General features: G+C 38.9%; 1 protein-coding gene across 1 annotated transcript in view; it reads left to right on the top strand.

The window, feature by feature from the left end:
* The window catches only part of RAD54B (RAD54 homolog B), a 63,253-nt gene extending 46,923 nt beyond the window's left edge, over positions 1-16,330 (top strand). The window contains exons 7-15 of the mRNA XM_065628644.1: positions 87-312; positions 4,520-4,727; positions 5,267-5,406; positions 5,988-6,278; positions 7,643-7,818; positions 10,073-10,334; positions 11,717-11,783; positions 12,079-12,279; positions 16,033-16,330. Of these exons, the coding sequence (XP_065484716.1) occupies positions 87-312; positions 4,520-4,727; positions 5,267-5,406; positions 5,988-6,278; positions 7,643-7,818; positions 10,073-10,334; positions 11,717-11,783; positions 12,079-12,279; positions 16,033-16,250 (1,789 nt within the window). The 3' untranslated portion in view covers positions 16,251-16,330. The remainder of the gene's footprint in view (positions 1-86; positions 313-4,519; positions 4,728-5,266; positions 5,407-5,987; positions 6,279-7,642; positions 7,819-10,072; positions 10,335-11,716; positions 11,784-12,078; positions 12,280-16,032) is intronic.
* Positions 16,331-21,384: the final 5,054 nt, after the last annotated feature.

Here is a 21,384-nt window from a genome sequence, read left to right as displayed (position 1 = left end):
ATACAAGAAGCAATTCCCTCAACCAGCTGTAAATAATTATAGATACGTCTTTTAAATTGTTACCACTGCCTAATTATATTTTACAGAGTCAGTGGCAGATTTGGAGCTATTCTTGCTGATGAAATGGGCTTAGGAAAAACATTGCAATGCATTGTGCTTGTCTGGACTCTTCTGCGTCAAGGGGTCTATGGATGCAAACCTGTACTAAAGCGAGCGCTTATTGTCACCCCTGGAAGCCTGGTAAAAAACTGGAAAAAAGAATTTCAGAAATGGTTGGGAAGTGAAAGGATCCAAGTCTTTGCAGCTGATCAGGTAAGATTTATTTCCGAAAGGGGATTAGGTCATATTTGGCTCACAGTATTGGATTTGTGATTTTTTTCCTCTTTTTTTTTTTTTTTTTTTTTAACCAGAGACCAAAACTAGTAATTCTCTATTAATATTTATTTGCAATACTTTATTTCTCCTTCAGATAATTGTCTATATGGGCATTTAGCTGTCAGTAACCAGGTCCTAACTCAAGCTCACCTGCCTGTGTAGCATATGTCTGTCTTATCTTCCCTCAGCCTTCACCTCTGAAGATGTAAGAGGTGACACCTGCTCCATGTGCCTCTTCAGTTCAAGGAAGAGCTTTCTGCTGTCTATCAAAGTGCCCACCTTCCCTGCTTTATGTACCGGAGCATCTACCTTGACTGACTTGTACTCTGTTTCTCTGGTAGTTGCTTTTGTTCTGTACTGAAACATTTTTCCTCTTTGTTTCATCTGTGTGTTTCAGGTTACTCCAGAAGGTTATTACCTTTACTGTCACTGTCAATGATTAGGTTTATGTCGGGATAGTTTAAAGTCACGTGAGTTACCAAGCCTAGGGGCCCAGTGTTAGATAATGTGGATATCTCTTATCTCTAGAAGAAAGCAGGCAATTACAAATCTTAATAAAGAAGCTGATGATGCTGATCCCTGTCGCTCCTATAGTGGAGCTGTTCCCAGTGGTGATGGCATTCCCAGGTTGCTGTAGGGCCTGGATGAATCCCATGTGCTGACAAAGTATTTTATCTTTTAATCTCCTTGGTATACCTTTAGGGTTTTGTCTTTGGTTTTGAAAAGATATTTATTTTCCAAAGTTATTTTTTAACCTAATAGTTCCATACAAGTAGACTGAAGAAACAAATTGTATTTCATTCTAAAGATAACTTGATTCTTACATAAACCAGATTCGCTTTTAGTTTCTTTCATTATCCTTATTATCTGTATGGAAGAGCGAATATTTCAGATGAAATGGAAGTTTTCAGACTGTTTCTAAACTCTTTTTTAGAGTGTATGAAATTTTGTAACAATCATTATTTCTTTGAATTCCACTCATTATTGTCAAACCCTTGAAATTACTGAACCTACTCATCTTCCACTGAGGACAATCTACATGTAATAGGTGCTCTTTCCATCATTTGCTTTTCTTAGTTACTTGTTTCGAGATGTGGAAATGAAGCAAACTGACTTGTCAGGAACTGTAATGTAATGTAGGTTAGGATGAGAATTATGGAAGGTTTTAAAAGAAATGGACACAAGGCAAAAGATAATATGGCAACAATTTTACCTGACAAGGTAGCTAGAAATAATTGAACATCATCTTGCAGTTTTTATGAATAATCTTGAGAGGATAAAACCTGAATTTGCTGACAGTTACTATGACCCCAAATATCAGTAGCTTTCTTTTTCTTTTAATTTAAATAACTGATATTCTTACTCATCTCATTGGAGCCACTTGGATTGAGATCACTCAGCAGCTTTTAAGATTGTTCCCAAATAACAAGGGAACATTGTCATGCAAAAGGAAGACACAATATGACTTGCCTGAGGTATAATGAGGTATTTCAAAATAATTTACTGACTGTCATCTCTGGAAAAACAGCAATTACCATACTGTTATTTCTCCCATATAACTTAAAAGGAAGAGCTTGTCTCAAAGGTTTTTTCTATTCTTGCCTGGAAGGAATACATTCGAAGAACTGGCAGACTTTTTAAAATGTGTTAGGTATGTTTTCCTCACTTTCACACTGAAGCACCTCGAACTGATCCTACCCCTTCAGTAACAGACTCTTCAAAAGGCAGGACATTATTAAATACTTCTGTTAAAATGCAAATGTCATGTAGAGGGCACTGCTTTTAAAATGAAGACATCCCCACAAAGGTTGCATTTAGGTCTTGTTAATCCATGTTATCATCATTTGAGATGTGTTTGAGAGAATAACTCCTTTATCTGTTTGCAGAATATCACTTCTACTGCGGTTGTTCTGGTTTGATTTTTAAGTAAAAATATCTGGAGAATTAATTAAATCATGGTTTCCATTGCTTCATGGTTCAGCATTTAATTTACACTTTACCAGCTATATTGGATTTGGACTAGTGCAAAGAAGGGTCTGTTCGAAGAGTAAGTCTAGGACATTATAGAGCTCTAATACTGATTGACAATTTCTCCATATGTAGCTCCTGGCAACTCACTTAAACTTTTCAAGTCACTTTGTGTAGTTGTGAAAATGGAGGCTATAATACATATATATCTTGCAACCACTTAAGAGGATAAATTAATTACTTTAAATTAGCTTGTAAATTTATTTTAATTTTTAGTCCATCATCCACTGCTGTTATTATATACAGCAGTGCATATATTATGTTTAGCTCCAGGGGGCTTATAATATGTCAAGACTCTCCTGTGTCCAGAAGAGTTGATGATTTACCAGGGGAGGGTTGTTGGAGACAGTTCCCCTGTGGCCCCATCACTTTCCCCGTAGTTTCAGCTTACACCCAGCAAGTGTAGGAAAATGAAATGATTTATGAACCCTGGGCATCTTCTGATCTTGACTATCCCAAGAGAAGGTCAGAGAGCCATCTCATCTGTCTGCAGGGCTGCAATGTGGAGCCTGAATAATGGGCAGGGACAACATTGGGCGTTGCCCACAGGGCTCCTCTCTGTCTTTCTTCCTGTGTTGGGAAATTTACTGCTGCTGTTTTGAAACTGTCAGTTAACTACAGAAACAACAGGAATGCTTGGGTCCCATCCAGACACCTGGGGAAATGGGTGCCTGCCCTTGCTACCTGCTCCTCACTGTTCCTTGCTTCCCTCGGCATGTGCTGGGCCTCATCCTGAGCAGCATGTGGGGACTGATCTACCACAAGGTACTTTGTGAGATTAATGTGCCAGATTCAGCCCACAGATTCATCTCAATTACCTGCTAGGAGGCTCTAAAGGTTGTGATAATTAAGTGGTGCTACTTTTACAGTATATTACACCATCTGGCTCCAGACTTAGTTGTCTGTATTTGGTAACTGATCTTGTTTGGAAATAAAAATACCTTCTTAGTCTCTAGCTTGATTTGCTTTCACAATTAAAGAGGTTTTTCAGCTTGTCTGAAGGGTCCATAGCCTGCTTAGGTAGTGAGCATCATTAGGAAACAGGAAGGAGCATGCAGGGAGTGAGTGGCTGGAGCTGAGTGGACGCACCCACAGTACATTTTTCCATTTTTATGCATAATTGCGAGACAAGTAAACAATCCTAGTACATTCACAAGTTTGTACAGAAATGTAAGTATTTCTAGGAAATTTTTTTGGAAGAAGCTCCCCATCACGTTACAGTGACCTTTTCATTTATTGCGTCTCTTTTGAAAGCTGGTTTTGTCTCTAAGGACCAGAACTGTGCAAGTCCTATTCTGCTCAGACTCAAGTGCAATCATATGGGCAGCTCTTGTTGGTTTTCCTTATCATCACATTTGGTACAAACAAGCAGACTTAGTTCTGGTTATTTAATTTAGGAGTTCAACAAAAGTCTTGATGTCTCTTGTAGGAAGAGGGTTTGAAGGGTTTGTAAGGGTAAAGAGGCTCACGACCATTTTCTGACCACTAATACAGGGTTTAGAAATCAATTGCATTTATTCCCCAATAGACAGGCATGGGTTTTGGGGCTTGTTTTGGGCACTGTTTTCTGAGTCCCAAGTTGGCCTTACTTGTTGGGCAACCCATAAATGTTAAGGGCTTGTAAAAAAGTTAATACCGTATTCAGCTCAAAACTACAAGACAAATTTTAGGTCAGTGGAATGTGGTAACTTCCTACTGGACCACATGACTGCACCCTACAGCTTGAGATCCCAAAGCGAAGGTACAGGCAGCTACTTCTGCCTCTTTGTTATCTTGGCTTTAATTATTCATTTGAAGCTTCCCTAAATGCTGGGACTGGGGAGCTGTTACAGGGAACCTGTGCTTTTCACTGTCACAGTAATGTGGCTCAAAGGATTTGAAGGCCTAAAAGAGTAATAAATTTTCTTTTAATGAGGTGTAAAAGTCTAAATTGCTGTATCAGATCCCATATTTCTTTTGCAAATTAGGAAAGAAGCAATAATCCAAACTCATGGAGGAGACAGTAGATGTCTTGTGTCATGCTAGAAAAATTTCTGTAGACACTGGATGTTTAAGGAATATGATGAGAGATCTCAAAAGAAATAGTTGTATGATATGCTTTCTTTTATACCTGCAGGACCACAAAGTAGAAGAATTCATTGGTTCACCACTTTATTCAGTTTTGATAATCAGTTACGAGATGCTACTCCGATCTTTGGATCAAATTCAGGCTATAGAATTTAACCTCCTAATATGTGATGAAGGACATCGTCTGAAAAATAGCTCTATTAAGACAACTACAGCCCTCACAAGTCTGTCTTGTGAGAGGAGAATTATCCTTACTGGTTAGTATCTGTAGCTACTTTTGGTATTTAGCTATGCTAATAGTATTAGGTTGGGGTAAAGGAAAAAGCTATTTTAAGTATGACAGGAGCACAGCATACATTTTGGCAATAGGTATTAAATGCACAAGTCTGGAGTCTTGAAAAAGCAGATTATTTACCTTTCTTTTTTTAATAAATGCAAAATTTGTCTAACTTCAGGGACAGGCAGGGAGCCTGGGAACTTCCATAAGGGAATCAGGACTCTGTTTACATACACTCAGTGTTTTCCTTTGCTGTTATTTAGAAAAATTGATTTAGAACTTGACTTTTTAAATTCCTTCATCAAAACCACTATATGTGCAGTCAGCTTAGCTAGGGGGACAGTAGTTTATTAATCATGATAAAGTTCTAGATTAATTCGGTACTCTGAGTAATTGACATTGAAACAAAACATCTGTTTTCAGGATGTGTTCTCAACGTTAAACCCTGTGTTTGATGATTTTACTTCTGTCATTTTCAAGAAAAAGTTACCAAATGCAGAATTATTTTTTTCTTTCCAGGTACCCCAATCCAAAATGACTTGCAAGAATTTTATGCATTAATAGAGTTTGTGAATCCAGGAATACTTGGTTCTTTATCCACATATAGAAAGATATATGAGGAACCAATTGTCAGGTCTAGAGAACCTTCAGCGACAGAGGTATATTATTTAAAAAATGCAGTTATAAAAGAAAATTCATAGACAGCGCTGTGAAATTTACTTTCTATGGAATAAAATAAAGTTCAAGACTAATAGCAGCAAAAGCGTTTCACCTTCCTACTTGAAGCAAAATCTCTTGTTCTCCAAAGGGAGCTGGAGGAATACATGCACATTGAGATCACAGCATTTCAGCTGCCTATTAATTATCAGGGAAAAATTGTTCTTCCATCACCTTGCATTCCCAAGAATGCCATGCAAATTACCATATGATGATGCTTTATTCATTCTTTGTTTCTCCACGGTACTGCAAAATTTGCATCAGTCAAGAAATTCTAAAATATAATCCGAACCTTGGGTGTCTTCTGGGACGTTATCTTTCTTTGCATAAGACTTTAGAAACCAGACCTAGAACTAAGATGACGCAGTAGTATTATTCAGAGAAGAATTGATCATTATAGTCCCATGTTAGAAAGTAGTATCACAGATTTAAAATATTCTTTGACTACCCTAATTAAAATCATACAGAAAATTATTGTGATGAAATGCAAGACTGTCATTAATTTTGTGCATTGTTCTTTTAGGAGGAAAAGGAATTAGGAGAAAAAAGAGCAGCAGAACTCACGCGTCTCACTGGACTCTTTGTTCTTAGGAGAACACAGGAGGTTATAAACAAATTTCTGCCCCCCAAAAAGGAGAGCATAATCTTCTGCCGACCAACAGCGCTGCAACTTGAATTGTATCGAAAACTGCTTAGTTCTCAAGTTATTAGGTCCTGCCTACAAGGCAGACTGGAAAACAGCCCTCACCTAATATGTATAGGAGCTTTGAAGAAACTTTGCAATCATCCATGTCTTCTGTTTAAAGCTATAAAGGTATCTATTTGCCTGGGAGTGGGTGCCTGCAATTAGCCATTTCAGCAGACAAAGGTCACTAAAACTTTGTTATGGTCAACGTGCCTGTTACTTAAGGTCATTTCCATACTCTCTTCTCAAATACACCTTGCTTTTGATCTGCTTTCAAAAACATGAATGTTAGGAAATCTGAATGTACTCAGGGAAGGTATCTCACGAGTTTCCTGTTGCCTTATGGTATTTTCTTGTTCTTCATGTATTTTCCATCTTAATCTTTTCCCTGCATATTTGTAAAAATTCATATAAATGTGAATTTTACAAAGAAGACTGTTAGCTAGAGATTATTCTGTGTACTCTGTTTGCTGATTCCTCTGAAACCTCCCTGTCCACATGATCATGTCACTCTCTCGAGCTCAGTGACACTGGGAGCTTCAGGTTCAAGATGCCCATGGTACCAGGCGTCTTCATGTCCCCTTCTTCTGGGATCCTATCACAATGTACATCTTGTTATTTCTATAGAAGTGTTCTCATTCCTATAGGTAAATAATGTGATAGTTAGAATTTGGTAATACTAACTTCTGTGGCCAATAAAATTCCAAGTAAGGTGAGCGGAAATGTGAATCTTAAAAGATGTTCTTTGTGACTTGTGGGAGTGTCCACAGCACAGACCTCCCTGTAACTTTCAACACTGCCTTTACTTCAAACTATGAGCATTAGAAATTGTTTGTACGTGAAAATGTAATGCTTTAGAAGCTATAGGGATGGAAAGGACTATATGTGCCAGTCATTTATTACTGTTGTTGTTTTGGCATTTGAGTAGTTTGGCTTTTTCCTCCCTGTGAAACATTTTTTTTCCGAACTACAGCAAAATAATACCTGTATTTCTTTTATTTTGTTGTTTTTACTTGCTAGCTTTTCTTCATTTCCACTTGCATAACTGAATCTTAATGACAGAATCTTCCTAAAAAAAGTCAATGACTGGGAAGTTCCATAATAAGGTATTATGGAGCTGAGAAAGAATAAACAGGGTATTATTTTTTCCCCCAAGTTTTAGATATGGCTTTGTTGTGGATGTACATCTGTGTGGTTGTTTATGTAGAGAAGTAGAAATAAAACACATTTTTCAGTTTTAAGTATTTCAGCTTTCTGCTCAGCTGCAAACAACGTCTTAGATTAGAGGTTGTAAACCAAAATAACTGCTATCAGTATTTTTAAACTGTGCCTTCAATCCAGTAGTAGGAGGTTGTCATGCTCACATGATACGCTACTCCGTGGCAGCTTTTGATGCTTCCTTTTGTCTTTGTAAGAAAAATATAGAAAACTTTAAAAAAAACCTGAAACATATTAGAGGCGATATGGAGCTTGTAGCCTTTTATTTTCAACAGGAAAAAAGCTGTGACCCTATGTCTGATGAACATGATGAGTCCAGTCTCTACGAAGGTCTGATAGATGTCTTTCCCCAAGATTATACTTCGGATACTTTCTCTGAAACGGATTCAGGAAAATTGCAGGTGCTGGTGAAGTTGTTAGCAGCGATCCATGAGCTCAACCCTTCTGAAAGGCAAGTGCAAAAGAGAGGTAAAAGGGAGATAATGGGATATTGTTTTGCTTTTCTAATGCACAGGGATGTAATATTCAAAATAAGGTGTTGCAGCTGTTTGCAGAGGTACCAAGCATGTTTATACATTGTACTCCAGGCCCTTCCTTGTTCAATTACTAAACTAGGATTTGTAGGTGACATAATTTCAAAGTTGCTCTTCATGTTTTTTCCAGATAAAAATCCTTGTATTTTTCATACTGAGTTCCAGCAACTAAATTTGCTACAACCCCTATACTATGACATTCTATCTTTACTTGTAAATACTTTCTAATGCTTTGTATCTCCTTGAGAAGCTGTATTAATATATTAAATATTTTAAATTGCACTAAAGTGTTTTTAATTACCAGATTATAAATTATTTCCTCTTTAATCACGTTTAAGTGTTTAGTGCTTGCTGCCTTTTCTGCTCAGGGCAACCAGATGCAACAGGTGAACCTGCACAGCAACTGCTCATTTCCCCCATGGTAAAAGCCACTGATATGTAGGGAAACCTGTGTTTATCATGGGGTCATAGGATGCATGTGGTTCGTTACTATGGAATTGCTGACTCATAGAAATCTCACATGACCTTGTATCCCATGATAACTTTTTAATGTACTCATGCCTTAAAAGCTCAGCTATTCCAAAAGTATTTAGCTTTTCACTTTTATTTAAATTGATGCTTAAATAGGACATGCTGTAATTCAGTAGCAGGAAGTAACAGCAGATCTCTTCACACTGAAGTAATGGAGTTCGTTTTTTCCTGATGCTCTCTTTACAAATCAGAAAGCTGAGCCTATCTTTGGAATTTATATGCCTAACATCCATTGAAACCAGTGACAGCAAAATATAGAAATGTACTGGCTTTATTTCTTGTAGGTCAAAAGAAGCAGAGGGATCAGGAAAAAGCACCTTTGCCTGTATCAGTGCTATAGGAGCTACTGAGCTACAGCTGGTGTTGAGGCATTATTTTACATCTTTCAAAATCTGTTACTTTAATTCAGTGCTGATCATGTTTCTTCTTCTTTTGTTTCTCTGCTCACATTAGTACTAAATAGTTTTTGCTATATACAGACTCAATTCCAGTCCTGTTGTGAAGCTTATATTCTTATTTTGAGTAAAAACAAAGGTATGAGTTTGGGGTTGATTGAAAAAATTCAGTCTTGCAAAGTCTTTACAAACAAGTCTTGGATGTAGTTTGATTGTAGAGTCAACTGTAATAATAAAAATACTTTAAAACCATTAAAAAATATTAGCTTGCCAGATTTTCCCTGAAATTATTTATCTAGTTCTTCAGTATTTGTCTTAGATCAAAAATTATTCTAAAAAACAGAGCAGCTTTGTTGGAATTTTGTACATTTAGTTTAGATTATAACAGACCTCCAAACAAGATCTAGCAGAAAATCCCCTAACTGTGGTTATTATTTTATTTATGACTTAAATTCAAAATATCTTTCTTTGTCCTTTCAGTAAAATCATTCTTCTTATCTGGGAGGACAGAAATTCTGGATTTGCACAACTCTGAAACTTATTTAGTCAAAATTTTAGAGAAAAAACACTGACATGGGTCATTAGTGTGATAGATCAGAAGACTGATTTTGCTTTAAAAAAATAACAATGACAAAAGTCCAGACCGTATTTTTTGTGATATATTTCAGCATCCTTCATCCCAGTTTTTTCAATCATAAAATGTAGGAGAGAGTCATAGAATCATAGAATCATAGAAGTAATTGCTTTCGTATTTGACTGTCATGATTTTGTTTATTAGAATTTTCCGAGGTTGTCTATAGCAGTTCACAGTATCTTTTTCAGTAAGTAGAGTCATATATACGTATTATTTATTAGCTGCTACAACACCCTCACCCTGTACCAATGCTGCCTTAACAACAGCTATTTTGTATAAATAGATATATATATTTATATTTTAAAAAACCCGGATCTCTGTGGCTGGTTCTGAATCCTTGCAGTCTCTGCTTTAAGCCAAATTCTGTTGCAAAGGAAAACATTCATTATTTAACATTTGAATGTTTGACAATAGGTATAATGTATCCAAATCTAGTATGTGCTTCAAATTAATTGGAAATGTTCTATTTCTTAGGAAATATGAGTGACCTCAGGTTGATATGTAATTTTTGCTTGACTTGTAATTTTATTTTCTTCAATGTCTTCAGTAATTTGTTATTGGACTTTAACAAGGTCTAAGATGATAAGGTAACTTTGTTTTGCTCTTTGACAGAGTCGTGCTGGTATCCAATTACACTCAGACATTAAACGTATTACAAGAGACATGCAAACGTTACGGATACTCTTATACTAGACTTGATGGAAACACTCCTGTTTCCCAACGGCAACAGATTGTTGATAATTTTAATAGTAAATTCAGTCCAGCTTTTATCTTTTTGCTGAGTTCAAAGGCCGGTGGAGTAGGACTCAATCTGGTCGGAGCATCTCATTTGGTCTTGTATGATATCGACTGGAATCCAGCTACAGATATTCAGGTCTGATACAAGCACGTACGTGGGGGTTGGGATGGGCTTCAAATGACATCTTGATTTTTGGCTTTACATCTCTTATTGCCTACCCAATTATCACATTGCATCTGGACAAGTATATTACTGGAGGAAAACTGTGAGAAGAAATGAAGAAACATTTTTCTGTCGTGTTATATATATTGATATCATTAGAAGCCCCCTTGCAGTAAAAAATGAAGAGTAAGTTCTGGTTTCCTTGGAGGAGTGAGTCCTGTATTTCCTTTGTCTCCTGACCTCTTTTTAACTGGAAAGTTGCTGTGTTTCTAAAAAGAAAACAAAATTATGGTTATGATACTGCATAGTAAGGGTTGCTATCAATTTGCAGTACCTGAGAAAAAGGGAGAAGTTCTGATCAGAATTAAGAGAATGAGAAAATCATGTGGCAATGATGCCAAAAGAAAGAAAACAAAGCCAGTTTAGTGCTATTCTTGTAATGGCGCTGTTGGACTCCAGGGGTTATTTAGTTGGCATAAATGTTCACTTAAAATAGTCCTTAATGATGACAATTCTAAAAAATCTTTTTAGAAATGCAGTAAGAAACTTCCTATTGTTGGGTAGTGCTGTGTGCTTCATACTGGGAGTCAACTCTGATTCTTAGCCCTGCCTCTGTTGGAAGTGTGAATTAGTACCCTCATGTGGTCACTTCTCTTGCTGCTGGAAACAGTCTGCTGGGTCAGGCAGAATGGCTACAGGTTGCCAAAGACCACAGGCCACGTTGTGGGTACTTTTACCTGATATGTACGTGTAACCCTTACGTTTTTGACAAAAAACATGTAACAGTACTCAGTTACATTTTGTTTCTTTAAGAATTAAAGGATGCGTGAAACACTAATTTTACAATTTTAAAAGAAATTGGAATGTCGTTTTTAAAGCTGTATTGTAGCGAAAAACACTTGGAGATGGTGAACCATGACGAATATTTAGGGATATGGTTTAGTGCTAGAGTTAGGTTATGGTTGGACTCGATGATCCTGAGGGTCTCTTCCAACTGAAATGATTCTATGATTCTATTCTGTTAAATATTAAATAGCTGCTAATGCTTGGAAAACAGATATGAAGAGGGGATTTCTGGCAGGAGAGAGGTGAAACCCCTAGCTTCCTACTATACTACACAGAAAGAAGGGAGGATAAATGGCAGAAAGTAAATTATGTTTTCAAAATTATTTACAGTTAATAACAGAAAATTATAAAAACAGTCAAGGACTGTTATTGAGAAATGCTTTCTTGGGACAACATCTTTTCAATGAACTAGCAGAACTTATAATTTGATCAGTGGAGGCCGCAAGTTTTAGCTGAAATACTATTATACAGTAGGTTGTTAATGCTCTTAATATTTTTTTTTTCTTCAGGCAATGGCCAGAGTGTGGAGAGATGGTCAGAAACACACTGTACATATCTACAGACTGCTAACCACAGGTCAGAGGGAATGCTCAAACATAGAGTGAGACAGCTGTTCAAATTTTGCAGTAGAAGAAAGGGATGGAGTGTTCTTGGAAATAATTTGCTCTTTAAAACTATATATAATTTGTTCTGAATTCAGTTAAAACAGAAACATCACTTTGATTCATTTAGCTTTGCTTTTGCTTTAATAACAAAAAAAAGGTTAGCAGTTCATACGAAATAGATTTGACTTTTCTTCTTGACAATACTGGTCAAAAATTATCTCAGTGTAGGTATTTTTCTTTTTTTTTCTTTTTTTTTTTCAATACAGGCTCAATAGAAGAAAAGATTTATCAAAGACAGATCAGCAAACAGGACCTTTCTGGGGCAGTTGTAGACCTTTCCAAGACATCTGAACACATCCATTTTTCCATAGAGGAGCTTAGAAATCTCTTTACTCTTCATGAAGATTCCAGCTGTGTTACTCATGACTTGTTGGAGTGTGACTGTATGGGAAAGAAAGACCATCAAAGTGAGTTTTTTTGTATCTCAGGCCATTGCTGAGGTAGTACGTCCATTCTGAGTATAGGGTCTGTCGCTGGAGAAAACCGTGATGCTCAGTAAAATAGAATCGAAGTAATGATGTTCACTGTGGGATCTTCCAGATATTGCCGATTTTTCTAATCCGTAGGAGATGAAGAGGAGGAAAGATTCATTCCTTGCAGTAACAACCAATTCATATATCATGCCTCTTCATTCCTTGAATTAGCTATGGCCAGCTCAACTACTGTTTTGTTACAACCAAATGACACTATATGGTATTTTGTTTGTAAATATTCAAGGACAGCGATGAGTAGCTGGTAGGGGTTAGTTCAGAAGCTGTTTATTTGCGGACAGCTATACCAGCCAGTACCAGATGAAGATCTAGATAACGATACACCAAATCTCTGGATATAGCCCTTCAGTTCACAGTTATTAACCAAAGCTCATGCAGGATGATTCAAATAGGTATTTGAAAAATATCGGAACATCCTCTGGCAGTTTTAAACACAAGTCACATCTATCCTTTCTGAAGGAATCTGTCTCTCATGTTCTTTTGGCCTACCAAAATTGTTTTAATACCTTGCTGCATACACGTATATAGGTTTAAGTTAGGAGCAGGATTAAAAAAGAATAATTATTTTAAGTTACATTTACATCTCATCCGTTTTAATTTTATAGCTCATCTAGTTTCTTAAAGGAAAGAGTGTCTATTGCCCTGGTATGTTTCTTTCCTCTGGGCATGAAATATCCATATGCAGTATTTACAGATGTGATAAGGAGGTACCAATACTGGTATCTTCTAAATGGGCACAGATACCACAATAAAAAGATCCAAAGAAATTGCTGCAAGAGTGCATGTGCTAAACAGACCCAATTAGACTATTTTGCTTGATGTTTTTCGTGTCTCCAGGTAGTAGGCTAGAGTTGGATTCCTTTTTCATCCCATTCTATGCAAAATGCGGAGGGCTTGGTTAGTGAAAGCACAGTGCTTCTGTAACCGTGAGAATTTGACTTTGTCCTTTAATTTTGTTCCACATACTGATTTAATTGCCTTGGTATCTTTCTTTAATGATTGAAAAATTAGACCACCTGTTTTTACATGGCTAAGTGATGTTCTTAAGTAAGTGATGTCTGCACTTAGGTTACTGTTGCAGGATCTATGTGGAAAAGGCACCTTTAGTGTTAAATGTTAGCCACATTTTCTCACTGGTGTGCAGTGAAGCAGGTAGAGTTCCTGGGATGCAAAAATTCAGAGAAATTTTATAATATTACTATGATGAACACTAAAACATATAATTTTATTTAGCATTTTGCAGTTGTCTTAATACTCTCGAGTGATTATCTTATGATTCGAACACATATTACAGAATCACAGAATGGTTGGGGTTGGAAGTGACCTCTGGAGATCATTTAGTCCAACCCACCTGCTAAAGCAGGTTCACCCAGAGCAGATCACACAGGAAAGTGTCCAGGTGGGTTTTGAATGTCTCCAGAGAAGGAGACTCCACAGCCTCTCTGGGCAGCCTGTCCCAGTGCTCCACTGGTTCCATCAATTCAACCACAACAACAGCGTCTTGGATCTCAGGGCAATGAATGCAACCAGGACTTCCTCGAGGGTAATGATATCTTGATCCCAGTGAACAGAACTTTTTTGGCAGTAAATCAAGGAAAAACTTGAAGGTCATTCTTAGACTTAAGTAGTGGGAATGACAGAACAAGGGGAAGATTTGATTTCCTGAAGAGCAGAGGGCAAACTGGCTCATCAGTTCCCTAGTCAAATTGTTGTGAGTCATGGTCTTCAGTTTGATCACCCCAGAATGCAGCTACCATCAGTTGACCTCTTTGCGTTTCCTAAGAACAGAAAGCTGTCAAATGACTTTGGTGGGGAACCAGATTCCAGGTTACTGGGGATAGACACTGGTGCACAGAAAAGGCCAAGAACTTTCACTGATTTGTCTCCTCCTTTTTTGGCAAGTATGATTCAAAAGGTAGACTAAAGAGGAGCCAAACAATGTAATACAGGCTTCACAATATATTAACCTTTCATAGTGATCTCCATTAGATATACCAATGAGAGTGAATATTCTTGACCAAGCTCCTGTTGTCCACTCACACTAGGGCCACCTTTAGGAAACAACACAGTCTTGAAAGGAAGCAATTAACTGTGCATGGATCATACAACTGGCTTACTTCCTATTCTACTGGCTTCAGATCAGCTACGAAATGTAAATCTATTGTTTTACCTGATCATGCTGCAGTTTATGGAGTGATGAATGCAGAATCTGTAAGGGCCCCAAGCCTTGGGAACAAACACAGACCCACTGTCAGTGAAGGAAGAGTTGGTATGTGAACTGTTACAGCAGCTTGACCCCTACAGATAGATGGGCCTGACAATATCCACCCAAGGGTGGTAAGAGAGGCCACTGATGTTCTTGCGAGGCTGCTACAAAAAAGATGAAGACTCCCTTTTCACAAGGAGTCACATGGAAAAGACGAGAGGCAATGGGTACAAGTCGTTCCTGGGGAGATTCCGATTGGACACAAGAGGACAAGTTTTCACAATGAGAACAATCAGCCGTTGGAATAATCTCCTCAGGGAAGTGGTGGATTCCCCAGCATTGGACACTTTTAAGATTCAGCTGGACAGGGTGCTGGACCATCTTGTCTAGGCTGTGCTTTTGCCAAGAATTGAACCAGTTCATCCTTGAGGTCCCTTCCAAGCTGGTATTGTGGTATTCTATGACTCTGTGACTTGAGAAGTGCATTGATTCTAAATTTTCTTCTGGCTGGTAAAAGAATATGTTTGAAGTGTAGTGTAAATGTGCATCATACGTCAGTCAAAGGGCAAGTCTTGCATATATGAGTCTTTCTGGGCTCTCGAAAACTTTAAAAAACTCAAGAATACTCTCAGTCATCATGCTGCTCATATCACTGGTCTTTCCTAAGGAGCACGTAATAAACACTGCTATGAATATATTTGATGAGAGGTTTGTAACCAATAACAACAGTGATGCGATTTTTTTCCATCCAAAATGATTTCATTTATCACATGCATCAGATGAATCATGAAGCCAGCAATGTGTGACATCCCCTGCCATGACCTGGTACTGTTTGGGGCTTTAGGATCCTTTGTCGAAAGTGAATTCCTGCCTTTGTGCTTAACAGGCAATTGTCTTCTCCTTACTGTGATATACAGTATACTTTATACACAATATATTTTGTATATTGAACCAGTTGGCATAATCTGGATGTACAGAATGCACAGCTCTATTGTGCTGAGTCAGTGAAATATAATAGCTGTTCAAACTATTCTTAGCTGTTTGGAATGACTCCTCTGGGAGGAAATAGAAGCTAGCATGAATTTTGCTGCAACATACTTCTAGATTCAGATTTGCTTAAAGAATGGGCGCGACCAAAATGTCACAGAATTAGGAAGACAGAAGAAAGGAAATTGCCAGAGAAGATATTTCTTTTCCCATCCATGTATAAAAGGATTTGTCTTTATGCTAGCATGTGGTGATTTTGATAAACTCAATCAATGAGCAAGACACAGCCTTTCCCCTCTTACATGTATTTATTATGTTATATTCCCCTCATACATATGTTTGGGTTTCAAAGACATAGAAGGATTATATATGCTGTTCTATTTTCTCTCTTGTTATCACTGACTGGTTTATTGATTCAGGCTTAGATTTTCTGTCCTAGTTTTCTCTGATTAGTTTACTGCATTTTTTTTTCCCAGGTTCTTCCTCAGATAAGCCTTCTATATCTAGAAGTTGCCAGCTTGGCCAAAACCATGGGAAGCCTAATTCGAAGAAACCACTCTCCATGTCACAGTTGATGCAATGGAAACATTTCTCTGGGGAACATCACACTCTAGCTGATCCTTTCCTTGAAATGATAAAAGAGAGTGTTTCTTTCGTTTTCCAGAATGTAACCAGTCCAACATCCTCCACCTAATAACACTTAAGTGTCTTTCCTACCACTTACATCCTCCTCCTCATAGGTAAACAATTGATGAGTGCTTACCTTCTGTTCTCTTGCCAAGTTCTGTTTTGTGTTTTTCTGACAAAGTTTCTGGGTAAATGTGATTACTGGTGTTTATACAAAGTTATAGTTATTACTAAGTTAATCATACTTACCATAATTATAATACAGATTTTTAAAAATAGCTTTGCTTTCCAGTCTTCTATTGATATCATAATTAGTAAGATTGTTTTTATGCACATTCTTGTGTATGTCTACTTTGTTTTATAGTTTTCATTTGATCATAAAGATTTATTGCTTGTAAAGCTGGCAGCTCTTGAGACAAAACTGATCAGATTAAACGATGCTATATACATGCAGATGCTGTTAACAAGACTCTGTCTGGATTTTTGTTTTGACAATGGTAAGTTATATATCTGTATAACTGCAGCTTTATAACAACGTAGGCGTTTGTTCCCTTGAATTTACAATTTAATGAAACTCAGAGCAAAAGCCAGTGAGGTCCAAAATTCTGACACCACAGCTTGATACTATGTCAAAATATTCTGAAATTCAACTATTGCTTTTCCTTGGAAAAATAAACAAACTTTATTTCTCAGATGTACAAAGTATAGGCTTATCCATATTTAGCTGCTCCTTCTAAGGACACTTTTTGCCAAACACGGGAGTCACGAGCATATTTTCATGGTATATTTTTCTATTACTTTGTTTTCCTTCTTCTTTGAAGGCACGAAAGTTTGAAATCAGTTTACAGCTTTTAAGTGAAGTACTTTGAAAGGCCCAGAAGAATGGAAGATTGGATAATTTTCAGAAATACTGCAAACTTACAGAATTTGAAAGACCTTGAGCATGAATAGGGCTCCATTGTGGTAATCCTGCGTTGTGCCACATGATGTACAACCTCTGGATATTGGGTACATGTTGTGATAGCAGTTCCTAAAGCCCAACCAACTTGCAGAAAACAGGTTGTTGGTTTGTTTTTTTTTTTCTCTGTGTTATAACTGTTTGTGGTCTCTCCCTGGAGTGTCACTGGGTTCACAGTCCATCCTAACCCATCAGCAAACATTTTCCTTGCATTTTGTTGCAGTTTGGGAATGGAAGGCCATGTGCGCTGACCTTTCTTTGCCATCTATGTTTATTTCAGAGGTTTTTTTGAGTTTCGTTTGACTCTAAATGCTGAACGATGCCACATAGTAATGAAAACCAAAGTGAGAAAATGATTGAGGAAGTCATCAATTCCACACATCTTTTTGGCATGCAAATTGTGTTCTTGGTGACAATTAGAGTTGTGCTAATAGGTGGAGTTTAATTCTGTAACATTTCAGGCTGGCTGTTAAAAAGCCTGTTCTTCACCCTGCTCATTGATTGATTTGAGGGTGCTTGAAATATAAGCCCTACCCTCAAAATAAGCCCTAGTTACAGTTCATTTAAAAAGTCAATTTAAATAGTGTCCAGGCAGCTATACATGTAAAAAAGTAATAAGTTTTGGAGCAAAAATTAATATAAGACCCTGTCTTATTTTTGGGGAAACAGGGTAGAAGCTAGCATGAATTTTGCTGCAAAACACTTCTAGATTCAGATTTACTTCAAGAATGTGAGTGACCAAAATATCACAGAATTAGGAAGACAGAAGAAAGGAAATTGCCAGAGAAGATATTTCTTTTCCCATCCATGTATAAAAGGATTTGTCTTTATGCTAGCATATGGTGATTTCGATAAACTCAATCAATGTGCAAAGGTGGAGCGTGGTGGTGCTGTGTTGCTCTGCTGCCCATTTGCTGTTAGACAAAGGCTGTCTGTCATCTTACAGCTCCCACAGCTTATTTTAATTAGCCAGGGCAAGGTTTGCCTGCAGCTTGGCAACTCAAGAAAGAGATTCTAGCCAATCTGTATAGTAATGATTATTGTAATTAATAATTACCTGAGACTGATCATACTTAGATCTGCGCTGCCCATAAGTTTCTGTAAGTTGTGCTCTGGTACCTGTTGGTAGGCAGCACACCAGCATTCTCTGCTGATGCTGATCTCATATGTGGTTTCTTGCATTTGCATGAACAAGTAGATGCCAGTTTGATTCTATTGCTGGTTTGTTTCTGGAACCTTGGTCATCTCCACTGAACTCACATGAGCCCGCCCTGGTTTGGAGCAAACCCCCTGGCAGGGCCACTGAGGAGACCTGGGCATGTAAGAGAAGGACGTTTGCTCCAGGATCCACACCTGCCATGTTTCATCTTCTCTGCCTAAGGCAGTCATAGAATCATAGAATCATTTTGGTTGGAAGAGACCCTCAAGATCATGGAGTCCAACCATTAACCTAACTCTGGCACTAAACCACATCCCTAAGAACCTCATCTACACATTTTTAAACACCTCCAGGGATGGTGACTCCACCACTTCCCTGGGCAGCCTGTTCCAATGCCTGACAACCCTTTCCATGAAGAATTTTTTCCTAATATCCAATCCAAACCTCCCCTGGTGCAACTTGAGGCCATTTCCTCTTGTCCTATCACTTGTTACCTGGGAGAAGAGACCAACCCCCTCCATGCTCCAACCTCCTTTCAGGCAGTTGTAGACAGCAAGAAGGTCTCCCCTCAGCCTCCTTTTCTCCAGGCTGAACAGCCCCAGTTCCCTCAGCTGCTCCTCATCAGACTTGTGCTCCAGGCCCCTCACCAGCTTCATCGCCCTTCTCTGCACTCTCTCCAGCACCTCCATGTCTTTCTTGCAGTGAGGAGCCCAAAACTGAACAGTTTTTGAGGTGGGGCCTCACCAGTGCTGAGTACAGGGGGACAGTCCCTCCGGGGTACCTCAGCAGGCCTCACCCCACCTGCCGAGTCCCGTCCTCAGACCATCCTACTTGCTGTCACGTCGTGCACCACCCTGCACAACACAGCTGTAGCTGCATGCTGGCAGAACACAGGTCTGGCAGGGAAGCCCTTTTATTGTTGGGCCTCCAGGGTAGTTTTATTTTGGCAGTTTTTAAATAAATAAAATAAAAGCTGGTGCTGGACCAGCACGGAGCTCTCAGGAGCCCAGAGGAAATGAGCCCCCAGGCAGATGCTGCTGGATGCATGAAGGTGACCGGGGTCCAGTCATTGTTCGGGGAGGGATTTCTGGCAGATGGGCTTTCGCAGAGTAACGCTACTCCAAGGTTAAGAAGCCCAAAGGGGTCTGTACAAACACACAGTGCCAGTTCCAGCTGCAGAACAACTCCCCGTCTGTGTCCTGCTATGCCAAGCTGCCCCAGGTCTCTGGCAGTGGCAGCACACGGTGATGCTCAGTGGAAGGCTCCTCCACCCAGCTCACCAAATGTACGCTCCTCGTTAACCCTTCATGACTTTTGGGCATGACGGAAGTATGCATGTGCTTCTTGGTTGTTGGGCTAACACAATACTACCCAAATAACAGGTTGCACAAGGCATTACACATGATGCAGATTGAAAATCTGAGTCCGAAATTTGCCGTGTCCTGGAAACTTATATTTCTCACTGGAAGAATAGGTTGTAGAAAGTATAGGAAGCATGGATACAGATACTAAGTTATTATGCCATCTCTGATTCTCTCACAGTAGTCTACACCAGCCTGCAAAATGAGACTAGCCCACCCTGCTCACATAATCGTAGTAAAATAATCAAGGTTTTCATACAGAGTGCAGCTCGTGGAAATGTGAATTTCTTCACCTGTAGGTGAGAAATGTCTGCTAGGAAAACTCCTGGTGGTGCATTTACCCTGGCCTGACTATTGACTGATAAGGTATATCAAGGATTTCAAGTTTCTACAAGGTCACGTTGCCACTTCTCTTAACAACTGTGAAATCTTAGAGGATGGGGAAGGTGACTGGTGCTGAAAGGCAAGTATGAGGTCCTAGCAGATGGCCTCAGGTGTGGCTTCTGGATTCACTGCCAGCCATGCCGGCTGTAAAGCACTTGGTAGTTCATGCTGCCTGGTCACACCAATCAGTCCTAGTCTCCTGCAGAACGGAGCGGGGGGCAAGGGCTGTTGAAGCCATGGCTGTGATCTAGTGCAACGCTTGAAATACAAGGTGTTGATTAATGCACTTGGTTGACTTTTGCACTTTTTGAAGGATGCAAGCATTTATCCACCAAGTGGTTGTTCTTACGGACCCATGCCAAAGAATAAGGCAAGTCTGCCTAACAATAGATCTGGAACAGTGTCTTCTTCAATGCGGCATGAAGAGCAGCAAAAACGACAGGTGTAAGCACAATGGCAAGCAGTGTATTTTTTCAACAAATGCTAAACAAATACTGCCAGTATTTGACATTTATTAGTGCTGCAGAATCAGGAAAAATCCATAGAGATATGCCCAAGACAGCGAGCAGCAAGTGCAGTGCCAGCTAAACATCCCAGTGCCTTTGTAGGTGTGAGATGTCGAGGGTTATGCAGTGAGGGTGAGCTCCAGCTAAGCCCTGACGTGTGGTAGGGCACAGCGATGAATGACACCGATGTGAGCCGAGTGCTCACCCTGCAGGAGATCGGACCACAGAGACGTGCTCTTAGGGAGTGCTCTGTTTTCTTAGAACAGCTACTGCAGGACTCTGAATCACACTGGGCAGGGAGGGTTGTCAACCAGCCCTCAGATTCAGCAATCAACATTGTGTTCCTTGCCAGCTCTGAGCTGGGAGGAGGGAATTTCAGAGAAATTCTGTTACTTCTGGTAGAGGGCGTACCGCCAAAGAGATAAGAGTACTGCGTGTTCTCGACTGAGACCAACCCTGATTTTAAAAAGCAGAATGGGTGGTGTTTTATTTATTTTTGTATGTTGCAGCAAAGTTTTTGTTTTGTTTTGTTTTTTAAACTGGTTTCATATGACTATTTTTGTTGATTCAATTTTTATCAGTCCTGGCTCAGGGTTTTTTTTTGCAATTGAGATGGTGACTCTACCTCATTATTCACTTATAGAATAGCAATCTGAATTATAACTCTGTTCACTTATCAACACACAAGGAACTGCATAACAAGCTTTGGGTGTCAGACAAGTTTGTATGGCAACTGCAGTAGATATATTTTGCATTCTGACAAGAGGTTGACATCAAGTCCAGTTAAGAGTCTGCCTTTTTCAGAGATCATGAAGTTCTTTGACTTGTCATCT

Source organism: Caloenas nicobarica, chromosome 2, assembly GCF_036013445.1.
Source record: "Caloenas nicobarica isolate bCalNic1 chromosome 2, bCalNic1.hap1, whole genome shotgun sequence".
NCBI classification, from domain to species: Eukaryota; Metazoa; Chordata; class Aves; order Columbiformes; family Columbidae; genus Caloenas; species Caloenas nicobarica.
The sequence above is the reverse complement of the archived record's forward strand: the minus strand, read 5'-3'. Positions and strand labels throughout refer to the sequence as shown.